General features: G+C 51.5%; 7 protein-coding genes across 7 annotated transcripts; 6 read left to right on the top strand and 1 right to left on the bottom strand.

Moving 5' to 3' along the window:
• Positions 1 to 1227: 1227 nt before the first annotated feature.
• Positions 1228 to 2273, top strand: DSM5745_10417 (uncharacterized protein; the record flags this gene model as incomplete). The annotated part of the gene is made up of 3 exons (XM_026752433.1): positions 1228 to 1255; positions 1311 to 1845; positions 1901 to 2273. The coding sequence occupies 3 exons, from the start codon at positions 1228 to 1230 to the stop codon at positions 2271 to 2273; spliced, it is 936 nt and encodes a 311-aa protein (XP_026598876.1).
• A 1383-nt stretch (positions 2274 to 3656) lies between these two features.
• Positions 3657 to 5958, top strand: DSM5745_10416 (fungal specific transcription factor domain-containing protein; the record flags this gene model as incomplete). Its single annotated transcript, XM_026752432.1, has 8 exons — positions 3657 to 3697; positions 3781 to 3885; positions 3945 to 4673; positions 4729 to 4815; positions 4873 to 4932; positions 4982 to 5166; positions 5223 to 5682; positions 5754 to 5958. 8 exons carry the CDS (start codon positions 3657 to 3659, stop codon positions 5956 to 5958), a joined length of 1872 nt encoding a protein of 623 aa, XP_026598875.1.
• Positions 5959 to 6116: 158 nt separating this feature from the next.
• On the bottom strand, positions 6117 to 9022 carry DSM5745_10415 (beta-glucosidase H; the record flags this gene model as incomplete). Its single annotated transcript, XM_026752431.1, has 6 exons — positions 6117 to 6782; positions 6847 to 7829; positions 7890 to 8116; positions 8169 to 8577; positions 8638 to 8744; positions 8796 to 9022. The coding sequence occupies 6 exons, from the start codon at positions 9020 to 9022 to the stop codon at positions 6117 to 6119; spliced, it is 2619 nt and encodes an 872-aa protein (XP_026598874.1).
• A 507-nt stretch (positions 9023 to 9529) lies between these two features.
• DSM5745_10414 (uncharacterized protein) lies at positions 9530 to 11153 on the top strand (the record flags this gene model as incomplete). The annotated part of the gene is made up of 2 exons (XM_026752430.1): positions 9530 to 9716; positions 9772 to 11153. The coding sequence occupies 2 exons, from the start codon at positions 9530 to 9532 to the stop codon at positions 11151 to 11153; spliced, it is 1569 nt and encodes a 522-aa protein (XP_026598873.1).
• Positions 11154 to 11345: 192 nt separating this feature from the next.
• Positions 11346 to 13566, top strand: DSM5745_10413 (MFS transporter; the record flags this gene model as incomplete). The annotated part of the gene is made up of 6 exons (XM_026752429.1): positions 11346 to 12021; positions 12087 to 12164; positions 12224 to 12661; positions 12714 to 13172; positions 13237 to 13331; positions 13414 to 13566. The coding sequence occupies 6 exons, from the start codon at positions 11346 to 11348 to the stop codon at positions 13564 to 13566; spliced, it is 1899 nt and encodes a 632-aa protein (XP_026598872.1).
• Positions 13567 to 15597: 2031 nt separating this feature from the next.
• Positions 15598 to 16063, top strand: DSM5745_10412 (uncharacterized protein; the record flags this gene model as incomplete). Its single annotated transcript, XM_026752428.1, has 2 exons — positions 15598 to 15884; positions 15955 to 16063. 2 exons carry the CDS (start codon positions 15598 to 15600, stop codon positions 16061 to 16063), a joined length of 396 nt encoding a protein of 131 aa, XP_026598871.1.
• Positions 16064 to 17236: 1173 nt separating this feature from the next.
• On the top strand, positions 17237 to 17697 carry DSM5745_10411 (uncharacterized protein; the record flags this gene model as incomplete). The annotated part of the gene is made up of 2 exons (XM_026752427.1): positions 17237 to 17493; positions 17571 to 17697. 2 exons carry the CDS (start codon positions 17237 to 17239, stop codon positions 17695 to 17697), a joined length of 384 nt encoding a protein of 127 aa, XP_026598870.1.
• Between the last annotated feature and the right edge of the window lie 2696 nt (positions 17698 to 20393).

Raw genomic sequence — 20393 nt, 5'->3', positions numbered from 1 at the left:
TACAGGTACATCGATTTATATGCGATTCCCTATAGAAAACCAAGTACTTGCACTTCCACAACCTTGCCAGCGCGTCGACGGCCTTGCCAGCGCGTTGATGGCCTCATTCCTAGCCAAACACCACGCAGATAGACCTCTGAATAGCTTCGCAAATACAGGTACATCGATTTATATGCGATTCCCTATAGAAAACCAAGTACCTGCACTTCCATAACCTTGCCAGCGCGTTAACGGCCTTGCCAACGCGTCGATGGCCTTGTTCCTAGCCGAACACCACGCAGATAGACCTTTGAATAGCTTCATGATACAGGTACTTCGATTTATATGCAGTTTCCTATAGAAAATGAAGTACCAGTACCTCGACGGCCACTGTTCTTCTTCGCGCGGCTGACTTAGTGAAATTTGAGATCTCCCAAGTCCCAACAAAGACCAGCCCCAGTAGGAGCGTTGTTACGAATTGTATGTACATTACCATACAAATTTGAACAGACTCCCTACTGGGAATGGCGGCCCTCGGGAGCGGTGGGGACCGTCGGTGGAACAAGACCAGCCAGCAGTGGGCCTGAGCAGAGGCAAATGCGAGGTCAGCCATGACAGTTTCTGATCGCCGCGTCCACTCTGTCGGGTCTCCCGTCTGTCATCCATTCAGCTCGATGGGCCTTCTTCTTTCATTCCATTTCCGGCCACCCCCTGCTCGCCTCTCCTCCTCTGCCAGTCCCAAATGGCCGGAAACTAGCCATCTCAGTGTTGAGACCTGCACAATCCTTCAATCCCTAGTCGGGCAACCGAGTCGTCTTGCAGATCGACCTCTTGAGTCTACTTATTCCCCTGCACCCCGCTGGATACTTCAGCCATCGGGCATCCACTCTTTCCTCTTCCCTGTCGCTCTTTACTTTCGATTTCGGCGAGATCTGGTTTGGACAGAAGAATGCTGGGTTGAGCTGGCGTCATGTCAACAAATCACGATGACCGGCCGGATATTCTACACACCATCAACCTTGTGACACAATGTCTTTGCATCCCCATAGTTACCCTCTTCGTCATCCTGCGCTTCGGCATCCGTGCCTGGTACAGGCAGTGGGCTGGAATTGAGGATTGTATGTCGCCAATCAGAACCCGGTTCTTGGTCGTTGCTAACGAGTATAGGGACATGTTTCGCGGCATGGGCAAGTACATTGCTTCGCTCGACCATCGAGCCAAACTAACCTGCAACGATAGGTCCTCTTCATGGGTTACTGCGGCATCGCTATCGTCGGTTTGTCCTACCTACGCCTCTCATTCATTCCACTGTCCTAACAGTATATACCTAGTCGGCAAGTACGGCGGAGGCTTTCACTACACAGACGTTGACACCCTGACCGAGTACCGCAAATTCTGCTACATCGCCACAGTCCTCTACTGCCCAATGGCCCTTTTCACAAAGATCGCCCTCCTTTCTATCCTGGTCCGGATCTTCTCGCCCTACAAGAGTCGCGTGCGCTTCATCTACGGCTTCCTAGCCGCCATCACCATTTACTACGTGATTGCGGAGATTGTGAAAATTCGAATGTGCGATCCTGTTCCTGGATATTGGACAATGGATCCGAATGCGAAATGTCTCGACCAGCGCGCCGCCTTGATCGCCGATTCGGTAATCAGTATGGTTTCGGATATCTTGATTCTCATCCTGCCGCTGCCGTTGACATGGTCGCTGCAGATGTCGCGGAACAAGAAACTGCGTGTCATTGGAATGCTTTCGGCCGGTGGATTGGCCACTGCGTTTAGCATTTATCGGATCGTGCTTGTGCTGCGCGATGGGAGCAGCCCCGATATCACAATCTTCTTCATCTGCGTCATTCTCTCAGGGTATGCAGTCGTTCCTAATCCGTCATACAAGAGCATATACTGACTGCAGGAATAGAAACGCTGAAGGTGGCATGGGTCTCATCTGCGCTTGCCTACCTTCGCTCAACATCCTGATCGCCAAGGTCCGCAACCACAGCTACCGATCAAAGTCCGGCTACTACGAACAACAGAGCACAGATATGAAGCTCAGCAAAGTTAAGGGAGCAACACCCTCCAACACGACTGGGTCACGCCGTGACCCGGAGGACCATGAGCTCGTGTCGGATGAGAGCGGGCTGATCACGCATGCGGGTGCGGCGGGGGCTGTTGTTGATAATCCTGCTGGCAGGAAAAGCAGAGGTGGAATACATAAAACGGTCGATGTTCAGCAGACGGTTGAGGTACTGGCGGATAGAGCGGCCAGCACGAGTCCACCAAGGGGTTATTGATTTATGATTTGGATATGGACACTTTCTTTACCTATTTTGTTTCTTTATTTAATAGTCGATGTCGGAATTGGAACAGATATTTCGAGTCCCCTGAAACCAGGGCAATTCACCGGCTTCCCATTTTCTACTATCTATCACCTCATTGACGCTCAAGATTGTTGACTATAATGACTGAAATTTTTTGGCACACCCCGGTTATGCTGAGCTCAGGAGGAATAGAACCCTGCAATCCTTGAAACACACAACGTACTCCGTACGGCGTAATATGCACCCCGTCCAGAATCAAACGCGGGGCTAGATCCCTGCGCCGCTATTTAGCGTTCTCTGATCAAATTATCCATATTCCCTGAACTTGAGATTGAAAAGGACCCTTTTCCTATTCAACCTAGTCTGTATTTACCGGTCACTGACATAAATAGCCCAAAGGATTCCTACTCCGCTCCGTGCTAACCGTATGATCTGCACTATGCAGAGTACCTGTACCCCTAGACCCTTGGACGTTAGGAATAAATGATGCCCAGCGCACCGGCGGGATACGTGCACTCACCGGGGTTCGCTTCCTAGTCTTTCATCCTGCGTTCTACATATACTTAAGCGAGACCTTAAGGTGAATAGTTGGTCTGTACGTCCGTGGTTCTTGGCGCAGATCCATTGTTGAGACAAGAATCCCCTTGGTTTTATGCAAGGAAGTTGGTGTATAATGCGGGTATAGCGACTCGCCTGCTACTCCTAAATATTAACTGGCATTTCCGGCCTAATGGTATATGGTAAACATATGTTGGAACCTTCACAAAGTCATCGTCTTTTCTCGTTTATATATTTTCGCCAGGGTTTCTATCGCTTGCGGATGGAAAGGGAACTACCATATGTCACTAAACTATGACCTCCACAGGTCTTCGAGGAAGTTTGATTGTTCTCGTGGGCAAGGAATTCTTCAGAGAAATATAGGAGAGACACAATCTGCAGGATATTATTTTGACTGATATATTTCGTACTTCGTAGTCTAGTCTAGTTGTACCCTACCCGAAGATGAGGAAGGGGCCGTCGTTTGCTTCCCTTGCCGACAACTTAACAACTTTTCATCTCCATCACAGGCCATATGTAGCTGCCACTCGCATTATCTTCATTGACCACCCTAGGATTTCGTATTTTATCATGCCTATGGATCTCAGAGCCTTCATTTCCCGTGTATGGTCCTCCGGCGCGGATCAACCATTGCCCGGCGCACGAGGCTGCCGCTCACTCCACTCATGGGAAGTTTCAACTGGAGGTACGCAACTCGTCTCGATTCCAAAGTGGGGAGTGGCTAACATTCAAGCCGCCTGACTGTCACCAAGAGTTTGCGCTGTCCATCCTTGAAACTGGCGAGGAGTCCACGACAAAATGTCTGCCGGAACGGTCGAGGACGGAAATGCTCCGACTGGGTCAGGCGTCACTAGACGGCTAGCACTCAACGTACAATCACTCCCTGCGGCGAGAGTCTATCTATTCTAATCGACTCGGACAGGCGTGCGAGCCTTGCCGACAACGGAAAGCCAAGTGCGATGAAGGGAAACCACAATGCGGTCGTTGTGTCCGGCTCCAGCTTGCCTGCCAATACAAAAACCCCTCGGTGAAGTAGGCCACTATTCGTCTTGATGGAAAAAGAAGCCGGTCTAATCTTCTTGATAGGAAGGATTTGACGCTCTTTCACATCCGCGAGTCGCTGGCAAGCCTGGAGGCTAAGATGGATGGCTTACGCGCCCTTCTGCAGAGGGAAGAATCTGCTGCTTTACCAAGGATAGAGTCCCCGGAGAATGCGCACGCCTCTGTTCCGGCGTATCGGAGTGCGACTGTCGACACTCCGGACTCTCCTATGCCGTCCAGCCCTCTACATCACAGTACGGCTCCACAGAATATCCTCCTCTGGCCTTGTCTCCAAGCCAGTCTTCACCGTCTGGATACTATGTATGGGCTGCGTGCAGAAATCACGGAGCACAACAAGCGAGACACCCGCAATTGGCAGTTGCTCTGGAGCGAAAAGGCGACGGCACCCGAAACCCTGTTGAGCAGTCTCACACTCTCGCAAATACAATGCCTCAAGAAGGCCTTCTTCGACGACTTCTCGATATATTCGCCTCTTTTGGTCGAATCGGAGTTCTCTGATCACATTTTGGGTCCAGTTCTTACAGGGGCAAGCACTTCTGAGCTCGACATCTGTACCGTCCTGATGGTTCTCTTTTTGGGTGGGAGGGCGCTGACAGACCAGGGTGAGCTCGGCGTTCCGGATGACCCTCGCGGTATCTCGAAAGCCTTCCTAGACGCAGACGAAGCGAATACCCGGCTGTCCCAATTGTCCCTCAAAATTCGATCCAGTGCAGAGGTGTCCTGGCGAGCTGCCCAGGCTCTATTGTTAACCGGGTATGTGTTGAGAGCGAACCCTTGGTGCTGCACTGACGACTAACGGCTTCGCTAGGTTATATTACTCGCAGCAGATTAATGTCCTGGAGCACTACCAGGCGGTGCAACGGGCCTGTACTATCATCATGATCCTGCTCCAGAGGTAAGTCCGATAATGGTCCTAAAACCTTCACGATTAGTTAGTTTACATGTGATGCAGTAACCCTCGGCCGAGTCCAACTGAAATTCAGATATATTGGGTGGCATACGTCCATGAAAGGTATGGGCTCCCGCTCCGTCAAACCCGACAATCTCTAACATGACTCCAGTCAGCTCCTCGCAGAATTCGAGCTTCCAGCCAGCGGCATCAGCCGGTATGAGGACACGATTCCCTTTCCATTTAGTGAGAGCCGCAGCGCTCATGAGCCTCGCGAATTGCATCGCATGATCTTTCTTGCTCATTTAGCGCTACGGAAATTGCTCAATCGGATTCACTCCAACATTTACGGCCATGGTTGGTGTCGCAAATCTCAAGCTGATAATGAAGACCTACTGATGTTGGCGTCTCAGGGAGTCGTCATAATCGACACGACATCCTCAGCAACATCTCACCAGCTGGCCTAGCTGCCTCGTCAAGCCTTTCAACCGGCTTTTCCACCTCTATGTTGATGATCGAAGAATTAGACCACCAACTGGAACTCTGGAGACAACATTTACCCGCAGAGCTGACCTTCCCAACCCTGGCGCATATGAACCCGTGGCAGGACGAGGATCTGACAACCCGCCGAGCAGCATCGCCTTATGAGCGAGCAATCGGTGCTCTTAGGGCCCGCTATTGTGCTGCAAAGACAATCATCCTGCGCCCTTTCCTCTATACCCTACTGAACACACCTCCACAGAGCACCATCCCCGCAACAGCTCACGAAAACGCCAAGCTCTGCCTGTTGGCTACTTTTCAGGCAGTCTTGCGCCAGGGCATATTGCGAGATAGTATCCGAGCAATTCCGATGCCGATTAACTTGATCCGATGGTACGTTGTCCGACTATCCAGTTACGCTGTGTCTACGTAAGCAGCCGGACCAAATGCTGATAAGTGATCAGTTTCTTTGCAGGAGCTATTTTGCTGCGACTGGTGGAAAAGAGACCCGATCTTCATTCCCTATTACCTGCCGATTGGCACGTCATTTGGCGTATTCAAGAACGAGTCGAAATGGACGCTTCCCACCTCAGCCCAACGATTGCTCAGGATATGGAACTGCTGCGGAAACTGGATCAGATATCTCCTGGAAGCGCTGCCCTGACTTGATGCTGCCGGCTCGATCTTTTGTGGACATTGTACGATGAGAATACATACTCGGGCTGCGGAAGGAAGCCCTATGATAACTTGGTACATTCACGTTCTTCAACCCACAGACCACCTGCACCTTGCCTGAACACGGTCTCCTGTTTCACTTTCGTATCGTTTTAATCCGCCAGAACAGTGAAACGTGACGATCTGAGATTGGCGGCAGGCTTGCCTACCTGGAACTCCGCCACCACACCAATATCACGCGAGTGTCTCGCTGCGATGACCTCAAATACGGCACCACCATCGACTACCCACTCGTGTCGTTTATCATCCCAGTAGGCGATGCTAACCCAGTCCAAGATCGCCGATGCCGTTACAGTCTCACCCGGCCGGACCAACATCTTATTCCATCCCTTAAGCTCTCTTTTGGGTCTGGTTAAGCGAGGAGCCGTCTTGGGTGACACATAGAATTGCACAATCTCTTTACCGACCACATCCGAAGTATTCGTCACATCCACCGTTACTTCGATACTTTCCGAACCTTGTTCGGAGAATTGAAGCTCTGTCGCGCTGACTCTGGTATTCGAATACTCGAATGTGCTATATGATATACCGAAGCCAAAGGGGAAGAGAGGCTCGATCTGGAGCCGATCCCACCATCGATACCCGGCAAATATGCCCTCGCCGTAGACAACGCGATCGTTGTGGCCGGGGTAGTCGAGCGATGATGGATTCTGTTCGTAGACTCTGGGGAATGTGATGGGTAATTTGCCGCAAGGGTTCACCCGGCCGAAGAGGACGTCGGTGAGGGCATTTGCGTGTTCTTGACCTTGGTACCATGCCTACAATGATTGACGCATGTTAGTTTGATTTCCTGCCATTTGAGTCAGTGATGATGGATCTCACCTGGACAACAGCTCGAACCTGGCTGAGCCACGGCATTGCAATTGGTGAACCTGTTTGGTTGACAACAATTGTGTTTTGGTTGACTTGAGCGACGTTGGAGATGAGGAGATCTGTCTCCTTGGGCAGATTCATCGAAACCATATCACTGGTCTCAGATTCCCACTCGCGGTCTTTGCCAACAACCATGATGACGAGGTCGCTCTTCGCCGCCAGATCCACCGCTTCGCTCATGAGATCCCTGGTTTCTTCCTCCAAGAAACCAACCCGCCCGCCGTCCTGAATCTCCTCTCGCAGAAGATCACCTGTGAACGAGAACTCGTAAGGCTCAGGCTCACGGCTGATTCCATCCAGAGTCAATTCATATTGTCTACCAGCTTCCAGGTGAATCTGGACGCGCTCCTCGGGAGACCCGTAACTCATAAACAACGGAGACTTGGGCGACCACCATCGTCGTGGGATGTCAAGTATAACTTTCCCATCCAGCAGGAGCCGCCCAGGACCACAAGACGAGAGCGAGAACCAGTGCTTCCCAGTGGTCTTGGGAGTGAGAATCGTACGCCCTCTATATGAATACCTCTCCCCCGTCGTCAGGCTCTCTGGCAGTGTATCATAGCAGACCAGGATCGAGCTTTTCCGATGTTCCTCGTACACAATATCGCCGGAATGGTCCATATTGGCCCAAAAGGACAATACCCACCCCGACTCGCCGGTAACGGGGTTTCTCATGACAGTGGGACTCATCAACGGTATGTACCGATGGCCTTGCATCCCCGGAGCATGGGCAACTTCCGCGCCCACACCAGCCTCGTCAACGGCCTGTTTGATAGCATCCAACGGGATTGTTCTGTAGTGGGGTAAGAGATCGGAACTACCGCCGCCGGATTGTACTGCCCTGCCGGCATTGGGCCCGATCACAGCAATGCGCATTGCCGGGCGGATATCGAGTGGAAGGACGTTCTTTTCGTTTTTGAGCAGGACAATTCCTGTGTGAAAGGTAGGTTAGGGATCCACTTGTCCCCCGACGAGATACTCGAGTTACGAACCTTCAGCCGCGCAACGGCGCATGATTGCCCTGTGCTCAGGGAGATCGACTGCCTTTTCTCCGGGTTCCTTCCAGTCAGGCTCTGAACTCTTACCAACTCGGTGGAGCAATTTGAGCATCCGAGTGGCACATTCGTCGATCCGGGCTTCGCTGATTAGGCCTTGCTTGTGTGCTTCAATCAGATGCTTCCCTCTCCGCTTGACGGGACCTGGCATTTCGAGGTCTAGTCTGTCTCGCGAAGCGGTTAGCACTATGAAAAAACAAGAAAAAGTCTTCATACCCGTATTCAACCGAAGGGACAACTGTATTGGTTCCAAACCAGTCACTCATTGCAACGCCGTCCCATCCCCACTCCTCTCTTAGGATATCGCGAAGAAGATGCTTGTTCGCGGAGGCGTACGATCCATTCACCTTGTTGTAGGCCGTCATCAGAGACCATGGGTTACTCTCCCGCACTGCGATTTCAAATGGCTGGGTGTGGATCTCGCGAAGAGCGCGCTCGGAGATTTGCGCGTCGACGAAGAAGCGCCGGTGTTCCTGGTCGTTGGCAGCGAAATGCTTGATGCATGTTGCGATGCCGGCCTCTTGGATCCCTTTGATGTATCGCGCCGCCAGCTTCCCGCTCAGAAAGGGGTCCTCGCTGTACGCTTCGAAGTTTCGGCCGCCGAGGGGCGTTCGTGGAATGCAGACTGCAGTTTGAGAAAACTGTTAGCGGACAGTCAATGATGGACCGGGTTTGACTGAGTTACCTGTAGGCCCAAGCAAAACATCGATGCTCTTACTGCGACACTCTGCGATCAGAATGGTGCTCATCTCGTCGATTAATTCCGGATCCCATGTGCTTGCTAAAGAGACACTGAGACGGTCAGTCAAAAAGAACCGCGTTCAACAACCTCTAGCGCCATACCCCGAAGGCAACGATGCCGCCGTCACTCCGTCAGTGAACTGCCCGCCGCGTACACCGACCGGTCCATCGGAGCACTTCATCTGCGAGATACCAACGCGGGGAATCGCGTTGGTGCGCCACATGTCCGCACCGGCCAGGAGCTTTACCTTCTCCTCCAGAGTTAACTGAGGGAGCATACTGGCTGCATATTCAGCCGCGCTCATGTTCCTCATGGAAGCGTCGCCCATTTTGTCGGCAAACGAAGGAAATGAAAAGAAAGGAAGATGAAGACGTCAAGAACGAACCCCGCATGTAGCTCCAGACTGTCTCCGGCTCCTACCTCTTATACAGTACGATGAGAGCACCGGAGAACGGGCCGCTGTCCGGTCTGCGAGATGCCCCACCGGCTGAAGAGAGCGCCAAGTCCGTGTCTCCGCGCCGCTAAACAGCGCCAGCCATGGGTCTGGCTCTCTAGCCCTGCTTTGGTCTCACGGCATGGCCAGTCTTCCACTGTGCGGAGTCTTTTGCTTCTCGCCTCCCCAGGATTTCCCCGACTTCTGGCTCCCCCCGCGGTACCGGGCTCGCAAGACCACTCGTCCCGTTTGACTTGAGATCGTGCCATGCCTTGGCCATCCTGTATAAATACCATGCATGTGTTGCCAGCAGGAAAGAAACCGATTTCCTTGCTCTGTGTTCGTTAGTATCGTTCTTGGACATCCCCTTTTACCTCTCAGTCACCAACGACTTCGAGAGTTATGGCCCCTAGCACACTGGACCACCGGCCGAATCGGACCGTTGCTGAGATCCTGGCAGCGGAGGATGGCAAAGGCTGGCATATGAATCCCTCGCTCATACGCCTGTACAGCATCCTTGTCCCTGCCTGCTTGATGATATGCGTCACAAACGGATATGACAGTTCCTTACTAAATGGCTTGCAATCCGGTTTGTCCTCTGCTGCGGTAAACCTGCCTCACTTGACTGATGTTTTTGTCGGCAGTACCCAACTGGCAGGAATACTTCGACCACCCAACGGGAGCTATCCTGGGCTTTATGTCGGCATCGTACCCCCTCGGCGCCATCTTGTCCACCCCGTTCTCGGCCATCATATCCGACCGCTACGGCCGCCGATGGTCCATTTTCATCGGCAGCATCATCATGATTGCTGGGGTGGCCATCCAAACGGCCTCAAACAATTTGGCCGCTTTCATCACCTCTCGAATCATCGTCGGCTTTGGGATCACCCTCGCTTTGACGGCAGGGCCTGTTCTGATTTCCGAGCTGGTGCATCCAAGCCATCGAGTCTTTGTCACGGCGCTCTATGCAACAACCTTTTACATCGGCTCACTGATATGTGCTTGGGTGGTGTACGGTACATTGGAGATTCACAGTTCCTGGTCTTGGAGAACTCCTACGCTACTGCAGGGAATGCCAGCGGTTTTCCAAGTAGCTTTTATCTGGCTGCTCCCTGAGTCTCCTCGATGGCTTATCCACAAAGGGCGGGAAGAGGACGCCCTGCAGATTCTCGTCCAGTATCACGCCAATGGAGAACAGAACGACGAGCTGGTGGTTGCCGAGTACTACGAGATCCGAGAGATACTCCGCGCAGAGCAAGAGGTTGAAACAAACAGCCTCAAGCTCTTCTTTGCCACGCCCGGGAACCGCAAGCGGCTGCTCATCATTATCATCCTCGCTGTGGCCGGACAGTGGTCGGGCAACGGACTGGTATCATACTATCTGTCGAAGATCCTGCAAACGATCGGCATCACAGAGCCAAGGGAGCAGCTCAAGATCAACGGCGCCATAACCTGCACAAATTACGCCACGTCTGTCCTCGCCGCCATCGCCGCAGCGCGAATCGGCCGGCGCTGGCTTTTCGTCGGAGGCGGTCTTGGAATGTGGCTGACATTCAGCGCTCTCACCATCGGCATCGCGGTGTACAACGAGCTGGAACTGGACGGAGCCGGTAAAGCAGCTCTGGCATTCATCTTCATCTACTACACCACCTTTAACCTGGCCCTCAACCCAACGCTCTACCTGTATCCATCAGAGATCCTGCCTTTTAATCTCCGGGCCACGGGGATGAGTGTCCTGATCTTCACGAACAAGGCGGCGCTGTTCTTCAACCAGTTTGTGAACCCGATTGGCATGGACGATCTGGGCTGGAAGTACTACCTTGTTTACGTGGCTTGGCTGCTTGTTGAAGTTGTCCTGTTTTATCTCTTCTTTCCGGAGACGTTTGGGAAGACGCTGGAGACTATCGCCGAGGTTTTTGATAGACCGACGGGGGAGGCGGAAAGTAACTCCGATGAGAAGGAGAAAGAGCCCAAGATGGGGGCTGTGCATGTAGATAGTGTTCCTGTGCATAAGCAGATGGTCTGACGTAGGGAATGTTGTGGGCCCTGATAGTGGTGGGCAGGATAAGTAGTGAATCGGGCACTATATACTCTCCAAATAAGGAAGGAATCTCTGTGGCGGGGCGCGTGTCTTTCTTCCTGCTACCACGCTGCAAGCAAACCTGCTTGACGACTCCGAGCCGGCCTGAGCTCTGATTGAGCGAGACCCTGTCCAATAATGACCTGCGTCTACAAAGCCAGTCCATTGATGACGGGGAGCAGGCTACCCTCTCCGGCTGTTCCTTTGGGCGCTGCTCCCCACCGACCTTTCCCTTCTGTCTACCTAACTATCGATGTTATAAGCAGCTGCGCATCCCATCCAATCCCTCCCATGGACTCGTCATCGGAATTCACATTCATGGATTCCCTTTCAGTCAACCAGGCCCAGGCTCTGCCTCCATCTTACCCCGCGTCCTCAGTGAAACCGCACTGTGACATTGACAGCCCGATCGAATACCTCGATCCCAGATCCCATCCACACATCGAAATCCGCATGCATTCTCCGCCGTTTCTCGATGACACGGAAAAGACGCAGCACACCGAGGCCCCTCTTCCCGTTCATCCAGACATACCGATGCGAATTCCCGACCTTCCCACCAAATGGTCTTCCTCCCGCAAGTCCCTCACAACCGTGATCGCCTGCGGCGTTACTGTCATGGCAGCCTATGCCGCCGGCGAGTGTTCACCGGCTTTCGACCAACTACACCGCGACTGGGGGGTTGCTAGGGTGCCGTATAACCTGGGAACGACGCTGTTTACGCTTGGGTTTGCCGTGACACCGATGCTGCTTGCCCCGTTTTCGGAGGCTTGGGGACGGAGACCGGTGTTTCTGGGGAGCGGGGTGCTGTTCACCGGTACGCGCTATCTACAACTATCTGGATACTTGGTTCAATGGCTAATGGAAGATTGGTATGGTTAGTTTGCCTTGCAGGATGCGGAGCTAGCAACTCCCTTCCTGGCTTGCTGGTTGGACGCTTCTTTCTGGGTGTAGCAGGGTGTACGTTGACCACGTCCGACTTATCTTGCATCACCGACGACTAATACACCAACGCGCAGCCTCCTTCTCCTCTATCGTCGGCGGCGTCATCAGCGACATCTACGCCGACCATGAGCGCAACGTTCCCATGGCCCTCTTTTCCGGAACCACTCTATTCGGAACCGGCCTCGGTCCCCTCGTGAGCAGTATAATAGCATCTAGGACGACCTGGAGGTGGATTTACTACTCCCAGGCCATCGTCAGTGCGTGTTTCGTTGTCCTGCTTTATTTCTTCTTTGACGAGACGAGGGAGAGTGTTTTGCTGGGGCGATGGGCGGATAGGATGAACGAGTACTTTGAGGAGATGGAACAGAAGGGCTGTCGTGGCGTTTACACTGGCTCTGGACATGGTCCACGGAACAATGGTCCGGTGCGTGTCCGGTATCGCATCGAAAGTGATTTGAGTAAATCAGTTTCACTCGGAGAGAAGCTGGTGCTGTCGTGCTCGAGGCCGTTCTGTAAGCCTCCACTCCTTGCCATTCAACAATCGTCCTCAGCTGATACGGACAGCCTTCCTTTTAACCGAGCCCGTCGTCTCCTCCTTCTCCCTCTGGGTAGCCTTCAGCTGGGCAGTCCTATACCTGAACTTTGGCTCCATCCCGCTCGTCTTCTCAACGACCTACGGCTTCACCTTAGAGCAAACCGGCGCTGTATTCACAGTGATACTGGTCTCTGCAACCCTCGCAACCCTCCTCAGCATCTTCCAGGACAAGGCCGCGCGAAAATACAACCTCTTCAACACGTCGCCCGAGTCCCGCCTGTACTTTGCGTGCATCGAGTCCGTCTGCCTACCCATTGGACTCTTCTGGTTCGGCTGGACCGCACAGCCAACAATCCACTGGATCGTTCCGACGCTGGGCATCGGCTGCGCCATCGCGGGCATTTTCGCGATTTACCTCGCTACCTTCAATTACCTTGCCGATGCGTATGGGGAATTCGCGAGCTCGGCGATTGCCGCACAGTCGTTTTGTATGCCCACTTCCCATGTACGAAAGTAAGCCTGGAAAGGAAATACTGATGGATGCTGGGCTAGGCAGGAATATCCTCGGCGGCGTCTTCCCGCTCGTTACGAATGCTATGTTTGAGGACTTGGGGTATGGGGTTGCCGGGAGCATTTTGGGAGGTGTTGTATGTATACTCCTTTGCAGATCTTTTGAGGTTCCAGTTTGGTATGTGGACGGTTGTCCTGTCTGACGGTATGCTTCTATAGGGCTTTGCCTTGACGCTCGTTCCGTGGGTTCTTGTTGCGTTTGGGCCGCGGATTCGCGCGAAGAGTCGATTTGCATCTGCCTCTGCCTCTGCCTCTGTCAATGGAGGTGGAGGTGGAGGTGGAGGTGAAGGGAGATGTGTCGATGCTGCTTGAAAGGGCGCAGAAATTGTGACCTTCTGGAAATCTCAACTTCAATTGGCCATGTTCAAGGCGGGTCGGCATTCGTTCCTGCAGGCGCTCCCGTTTCAGACTTTGCAAAGGCGAGGTCATGCCCGACCATGGAGATACAGCGGCAATGACAGGTTAGCCTGAACGGCGACTCAGGTCATCGAAAGGTTCGGCATCAATTTATGCTTCAGTTTCTGATGGTGGTTTGGTGAAGTCCAGATCAGAAAGACACACCAGCATTGATTGGCTCAGCCTGATCCAACATAATGACGCTGGAATATTGAATACTGAACAATGAAACTTGCCTTCAGTGTTTTATACATGGGCCACCTGACATGCGTTCATGACACCCTCGCCCCAGCCAGCACAAAGAGACACAAAGAGCGCTCAAGGCATGTCCAAGAACCCTCAAACGTCACCTGCGTTGAAAGACTCCTCCTCCTATACGTTGTATCTCGAGTGCTTAACATATAACATGGTATATAGAACATTCCTTCGCACCAAAAATAGAACTCTCAATACTCATACTCATCACCTCAACCCATCTACCACACCCTCCACACTACACACACAACACCACACACAATGCACTTCCCCCTAACATTCGTCGGGCTCGCGCTGGCCGCAACCCTCCCCCTCACCNCCCCCGTCCCAGCCCCAGCAGGCACAACCGTCACCCCGGCCGCCCCAACCGACTACTACGGCAAGAAGTACAAAGACTACATAACCATCGGCCTCAAAAGCGCCCCGACATTCAGCTACTCCGTGACAATCGGCCTGCAGAAGCAATGCATGAATCTTGAGAAAGAGAAGTTCCCCGATGGCTTGCTGGCCGTGCAGATCCCCGAGGGACACCATTGCCGCTTCTGGGAGGGCCGCTGGTGCCGTGGGGGTGGGACGGGCGATATCTTTGCGCCTGGTCGTCCGATTGGCGAGGAGGCGGAGAAGATTAATTCTTATAAGTGTTATAAGAATAAGGAGCATGTTTGGGTTTAGGGTGCTAGAGAGGAGGTAGGGGGCTGGTTTGGAGTGGGCTCGCGGGGCGGGTGCATAGGATGGCACCGTACGGAGGAGGTAGGGGGTTGGTAGTATGTATTTGTTATGTGTTGATATGCTTGCTTCTGAGTTGAGGTGATAGTAGCTTGAATTATTTTATTTCTGTTTTCCCGGGTGAGATGTGCTGTACTTCTCACAAGGTTGCCCTAGTTTAAATGGCTTATATTTACGCCTGATGTTTAGGCTTATATAGATTAAGGTTGCCAGGGATCCAGAGGTTAAGGTATAGTAGACCGTGGACGTCTCTTGCCTCTATAGTACTTTTAGCAGAGTCGTGAAGAACTATACTTCCAACCTAGGTATGATGCACTTACTTGAGCTCGGAGATACCGAGGAGGAGTTGGCGTTGAAGACCTGTAGGAGGGCAGCACCTAGTCCAGCCAAAAGTTGGTCTGATTTTGATGTGAAAAGAACGACCCGTGGCAATCGCCGCTCCCCTTCTCCTATGTTGGGGACATTGCCTATCCCCGTCCCTTGGGCACCTGTAAAAAGTGGCAACAACTTCGTCATTGAGTCGGTCAAGGCATATCAACATTGTGGACCAGGTCATTGGACATTACTTAGACAATCGAACATTGAAGGACTACAGTGTGTCAGACCTAGACCACATGATATTTATGCTAACAGATGCGTGCATATCAAAAAGCCTATATTCTTTGTAAGCCCTACTTCACATCCTGTATCTTGGAAGACGCAAAGAAACAAAGAACAGCTCCCATGACCTCTTCAGGTGAATCAGCTCGAAATCTCAACAAAGAATCCAGACACTGAAACAGTTTCTGTATGGGAGATCCCTCATGACCTCCAGCTGTTCCACGCTAACCCTTCAGCTTTTATAGAGTGCTATATAAGAATCAACACCCCCCATCGAAAAAATAGACGTTTCGTTTCACTACGCGCAAACTCAAACCAACCTGAAAAGACTCTACGTCATATACAAAACAGCGTACAGCATACAGAATGCACTTCTCCCTCCCACTAACAATCCTCACTGCGCTGGCCGCAGTCACAGCAGCCGCCCCCGCCCCGGGCCCCGATCCCAACGGGGCATTCCCGGCCGACACCTGGACGCGAAAGGTCAGCAAAGACGGGACCCGGATCGCAGCGAGCCTGCAAAGCAGGAAAGACGACCGCGTGCAGATCTGGCTAACGGTGCAGCATGAGTGCGTGGCGCTCGACGACAAGAAGTTCGTGAATGGGGTGCTGGGTTTCAGTATCCCGGATGGGTATCGATGTCGGTTTTGGGAGTATGTCCGCCCCTGTCCCGAGGTCCCCTGTTTGAAAGGAATTAGGGTGTGATATGCTGACGGTGTCTAGGTCCAAGTCGTGCAATGGCAATGGCACGCCGGATATTCAGGCGCCTGGGAAGGTGTTTGAGCCGAGGCAGGGGAAGGTGTTGAATTCGTTTAAGTGTTATAAGAATTAGGTAAGGGCTAGATTGGTATTACCTAGCTAAGGCAAGGTTGAAGAAGGTTGAAGAAGAATGAGCAGTGCAGTGCATGCACCTTCCGCCGTGCTTTGGATGTCTTTGGTAGGTTTTTCAGAACTACCCTACCCTCTACCCTACTACGTGTATATTCCCTCGTCAGTTAGCTTTTATATCACCTCTCAGCAAGTCTTTTCATTTTCTGTACACTGTCGTTAATCAATTTCTGTGCTGTTGCGAGCATCCAAATGGGCATAACGATCAAGTTAAAGTGTAGCAAAGTCTTATTGTCAGGAGGTGAACAGGGATTGGGGTCCTGAGATCGTCGGTGGTGCCACCTTTAAATGGTCTGTAGGGCTATTATAGAGATGGGGAGTCCTGGTAAACTCCAGGGCTAGATATGGACAGAGACTAAGTAGACTAAACCCGTAAACCATGAAGACATAAGACGGGAAGTTGACTTGATAGTTCCCATAGTAAAGGGGGTATTCTCAGATAGATTACGTTTCGGAGAGAGCTAGCTATTATAGCAAACTCTTACAGCACGTGGTAGAGGTATTCGTGCACTATAGCTGTGATGAGACAATTAATCATACACTAATTGTGTATAGGAGGGATAATACTTACCTTGGCCATGTCCAGGGGAGGTCATCCAGTTGCTGCCTGTATTGCGTGACTTCATTTCGCAAAGCTGGGTTTCAGAGGACCTGACCAGGAGAGAAGCTGGTTCTTTCAAGACCACAGGGAACGGACATCCAGAAACCAGCTACTGGCATTGTTCAGACCGAGACCACATGACACATATTCTTTGTTCTCCGTGAAAGCCCGGTGACACGTGCACTGCAGCCTTGATCTACTTACCGGAACTATACAAAGGGGCAAAGAAAGCTCAGATTGGTCAGCCTTCTTTCTGGTTGGTGGGGGTCCAAGAAGAAAGTCCCGACCAGGGCCCGGCATGCCCTCATGATCCTGTTAGTATATCACCACCAATCCATCATATCCTTGCAGACCTGACAAAGAACACAGAAGCTAATGCTGAAAGAGCTTCCTTGGCTCTCATGACACAAGGGTCCATTACCTAAGAACCATACCCTCCGACAGATAGATAAAATAGACATCCCATTTATCCCCCACAACCTCAAACATAGACTCAAGTCATTCACACTAAACACCATGCATCTCTTCCAACTCCTCACCATCGCCATCACCGCGCTAGCCGCAACCTTCCACCTTGCAGCAGCATCCCCCGCGCCAAAACCCAACCCAGAACGAATCACAGTCTCCCTACTGCGCCCCGACGACTACAATCTCCGCCGCAGAATCACTCTCCAAACCGAATGCCAGAAACTCGATTACAGCAACAAGCACGAGTTCCCGCAGGGCATCGAGGGCGCCGATATTCCGGATGGGTATCGGTGTAGATTTTGGAGGTATGTTTTCCTTTCACTTTCCCCCTTTTCCTCAAAGGAATAATTTTAAGCTAACTTTGCCTTCCTTGCCGCTTTAGGTCGGATGCGTGTAATGGGGGCGGTACTGGCGATCTTAAGAATACTAGGACCCTCGGTGCTCGCTTGTTTGTCCCGGCGTTTAGGGGGATTATGCTGAATTCGTTTAAGTGCTATAGGGGGGATTAGGTGGTCCCAGGGTATTATTCAGGAAAGATTAGGCAGTGCCTGTCGTACTTGGGATTTTGCTTCTTGACACAAATTGCACTTCGTGGATTCTCTTGAATATTGGCTAAGAAGATCACGACTCCTTGATGCTATATGGTACCGGAGATACAGATGGGATAGATCCACACTGTAGATTCTTTCACTGCGCTGAGGATTCTTGGAATGTTGGAATGAAGGCTAGCGCCTCCATGGTCTGTATCGAATTAGAGCTAGGTTCTCGACCAAGTAAGTAAGCAGCTAGAGGTCAAACAAGCTACTGTTACGGTGACCCCCACTAGGTAGGTCACGTACGGTAGAACTGAATAAGGAGGTATCTTTCCATGTTGCGAATGGTGTCTGCAAGACAGATAAGGTGATCGGAGAAAAATAACGACCGAAGCGAGGCCTAGACCATCTTCCTCACTCTTTGGATTACCTAATACAGCACCTACGTGACAAAACCATCCGGTTGACCCTGGATATCCTAGCCTTACTTTTACTGGTGATTGGTGCGGCAATGTCGAGATTGTGTGAAATATTGCCTATGCCATGCGAAGGTGTCAATTGAGCATTGCGGACTGTTGGTTTGGAGCAGAAGGCGAAAGCATTGAGGCTAGAGTGTCTTGTCCAAGCAGCGTTGGAAGCCACGACGAGTCCCGGGTAGCCCTAACTCGAGTCCAGTGCTGCTGCTCGGGCTTCGGCTCGGACCCGGCCACACCCGACACAACGCGGGCCGGCCCGGTGCGACTGCGCCGAGCGTCCGGATGGCGCGCGCGAGTGTGCAAGTGCAGTACACTAAGGTACCTATGTGTAGGAGGTGGACAATGCTAGCCTTGCGCAACAAACGTTGGTACTACCTTTCTAGCTACGCGGGCCACTCGATGACGTTCGCATCAACAGCGCTACATTTCCGTATCTCAGGCTGACGGGGCGCACAGCAGTCCCCCGGGCCGCTGAGGTACAACGGTATTCCCCAATACCAGCGCTACACCTTATGATTGATTTCAATCCCCGCAGCTTCAAGGTCACTGTCTCGGCCATCGTCAATACTTCAAGATCAGCTCAAAGGACGCCGCGAATCAATCGCCATTTTGATCTCCCGGCTGAGATTGCGGATACGGTAGGACCGCGCTAATGGCCACCTGGTAAAAGATAGTACCTAGCCTCGCTGTAGTAGCCAGGTCCAGCCATGACTGCCATTCACCGAGCCGCCTTTCTCGCCGCGAAGCAGCGCAATGTAGACAGATATCCAAGTCCGAGACACAGGAGAGCCCTCAATACGGTGACGATAATCCTGTGTACACCTTGAGGGCTCGATCCCAAGATGTTTTTGAGTTATTATTGGTGTGACGAGTGTGGAATCCTGCGGTGTACCGTGCTTAGCCACGGTTAGCTTACAAATGGATGTAGTATAATTCAGATAGACAAAATGAGGCAGTAATATTGAGAACCCGAAAGGGAACACCAAGTACTGGAAGCAAGAAAAGCAAGAAGTAAAGGCAAGAACCCGAAAGGGAACCCAAAGTACTGAAATCAGGAAATCAAGGGAAGCAAGAAAGTCAAGAACCAAAATCAAGAACCCAAAAGGGAACACAAAGTACTGAAAGCAAGAAAAAGCAAGAACCCGAAAGGGAACACAAAGTACTGAAAGCAAGAAAAAGCAAGAACCCGAAAGGGAACCCAAAGTACCAAGATCAAGAAGCCAGGCAAGCAATAAGCCAAGAACCAAATCAAGAAGTAGAAGCAAGAACCCAAAAGGGAACCCAAAGTACTATAAACCCAAGAACCAAAAACCAGAACCAAAAGCCAGAACCAAAGGCCAGAACCAAGCAAGCAAGTGTATAACCCTTATAAGAGCACGCCGAGAAGCGAGTACACGAACAAGCAAGCAACCAGCACAAAAAAACACAAAAGCAAAACAAAAGCACAAGAAGAAGTAGAGAAGACGCGAGCGTACGTACATACATACAAGCATACATACAAGCATACATACAAGCATACATACAAGCATACATACAAGCATACATACAAGCATACATACAAGCATACATACAANGCATACATACAAGCATACATACAAGCATACATACAAGCATACATACAAGCATACATACAAGCATACATACAAGCATACATACAAGCATACATACATACAAGCATACAGGCATACATACAAGCATACATGCGTACATACATACATACAAGAAAGCAAGAAACCAAAAACCAAAAACAGAAAACAAGAAGCACAAACAAGAAACCAAGAAAGCAAAAAGCACAAAACAGAAAGCAAGAAACCAAAAGCACAAAACGGAAAGAAGAAAAAGAGTAACGAGGAGAGGAAGATCTTAGGATGTAGGCAAAGGAAAAGAAGAGAAGAGAAAGAGGTAAAAGAAGGAAAAGCCCGAATTTAAGCCCAGAAAGCGGATACGGAACGGCAGAATAGAGCTGTCCATGCTTACCAATGTACCTGAATTTGTAATGGGCATATTATACATCCGTTCTAGAAATAGATAGACCATTCCTAGAATCCGATGAGATGTTGTACAGGCAGTGGAAGACGATTCCGAACCACAAGGCCGGAAGGGTAGCCCAAGGCACGGCACGGGCCAGCCCGCTCCAGCCCGGCGTTGAGTCCAGGCTCAGGATGTATGGTCTCCGGAGTAGATTTGTAATGGGTT

This window comes from Aspergillus mulundensis, assembly GCF_003369625.1.
Source record: "Aspergillus mulundensis strain DSM 5745 chromosome Unknown scaffold_15, whole genome shotgun sequence".
Classification (NCBI taxonomy): domain Eukaryota; kingdom Fungi; phylum Ascomycota; class Eurotiomycetes; order Eurotiales; family Aspergillaceae; genus Aspergillus; species Aspergillus mulundensis.
This window is presented reverse-complemented; position numbering and strand designations above follow the sequence as displayed.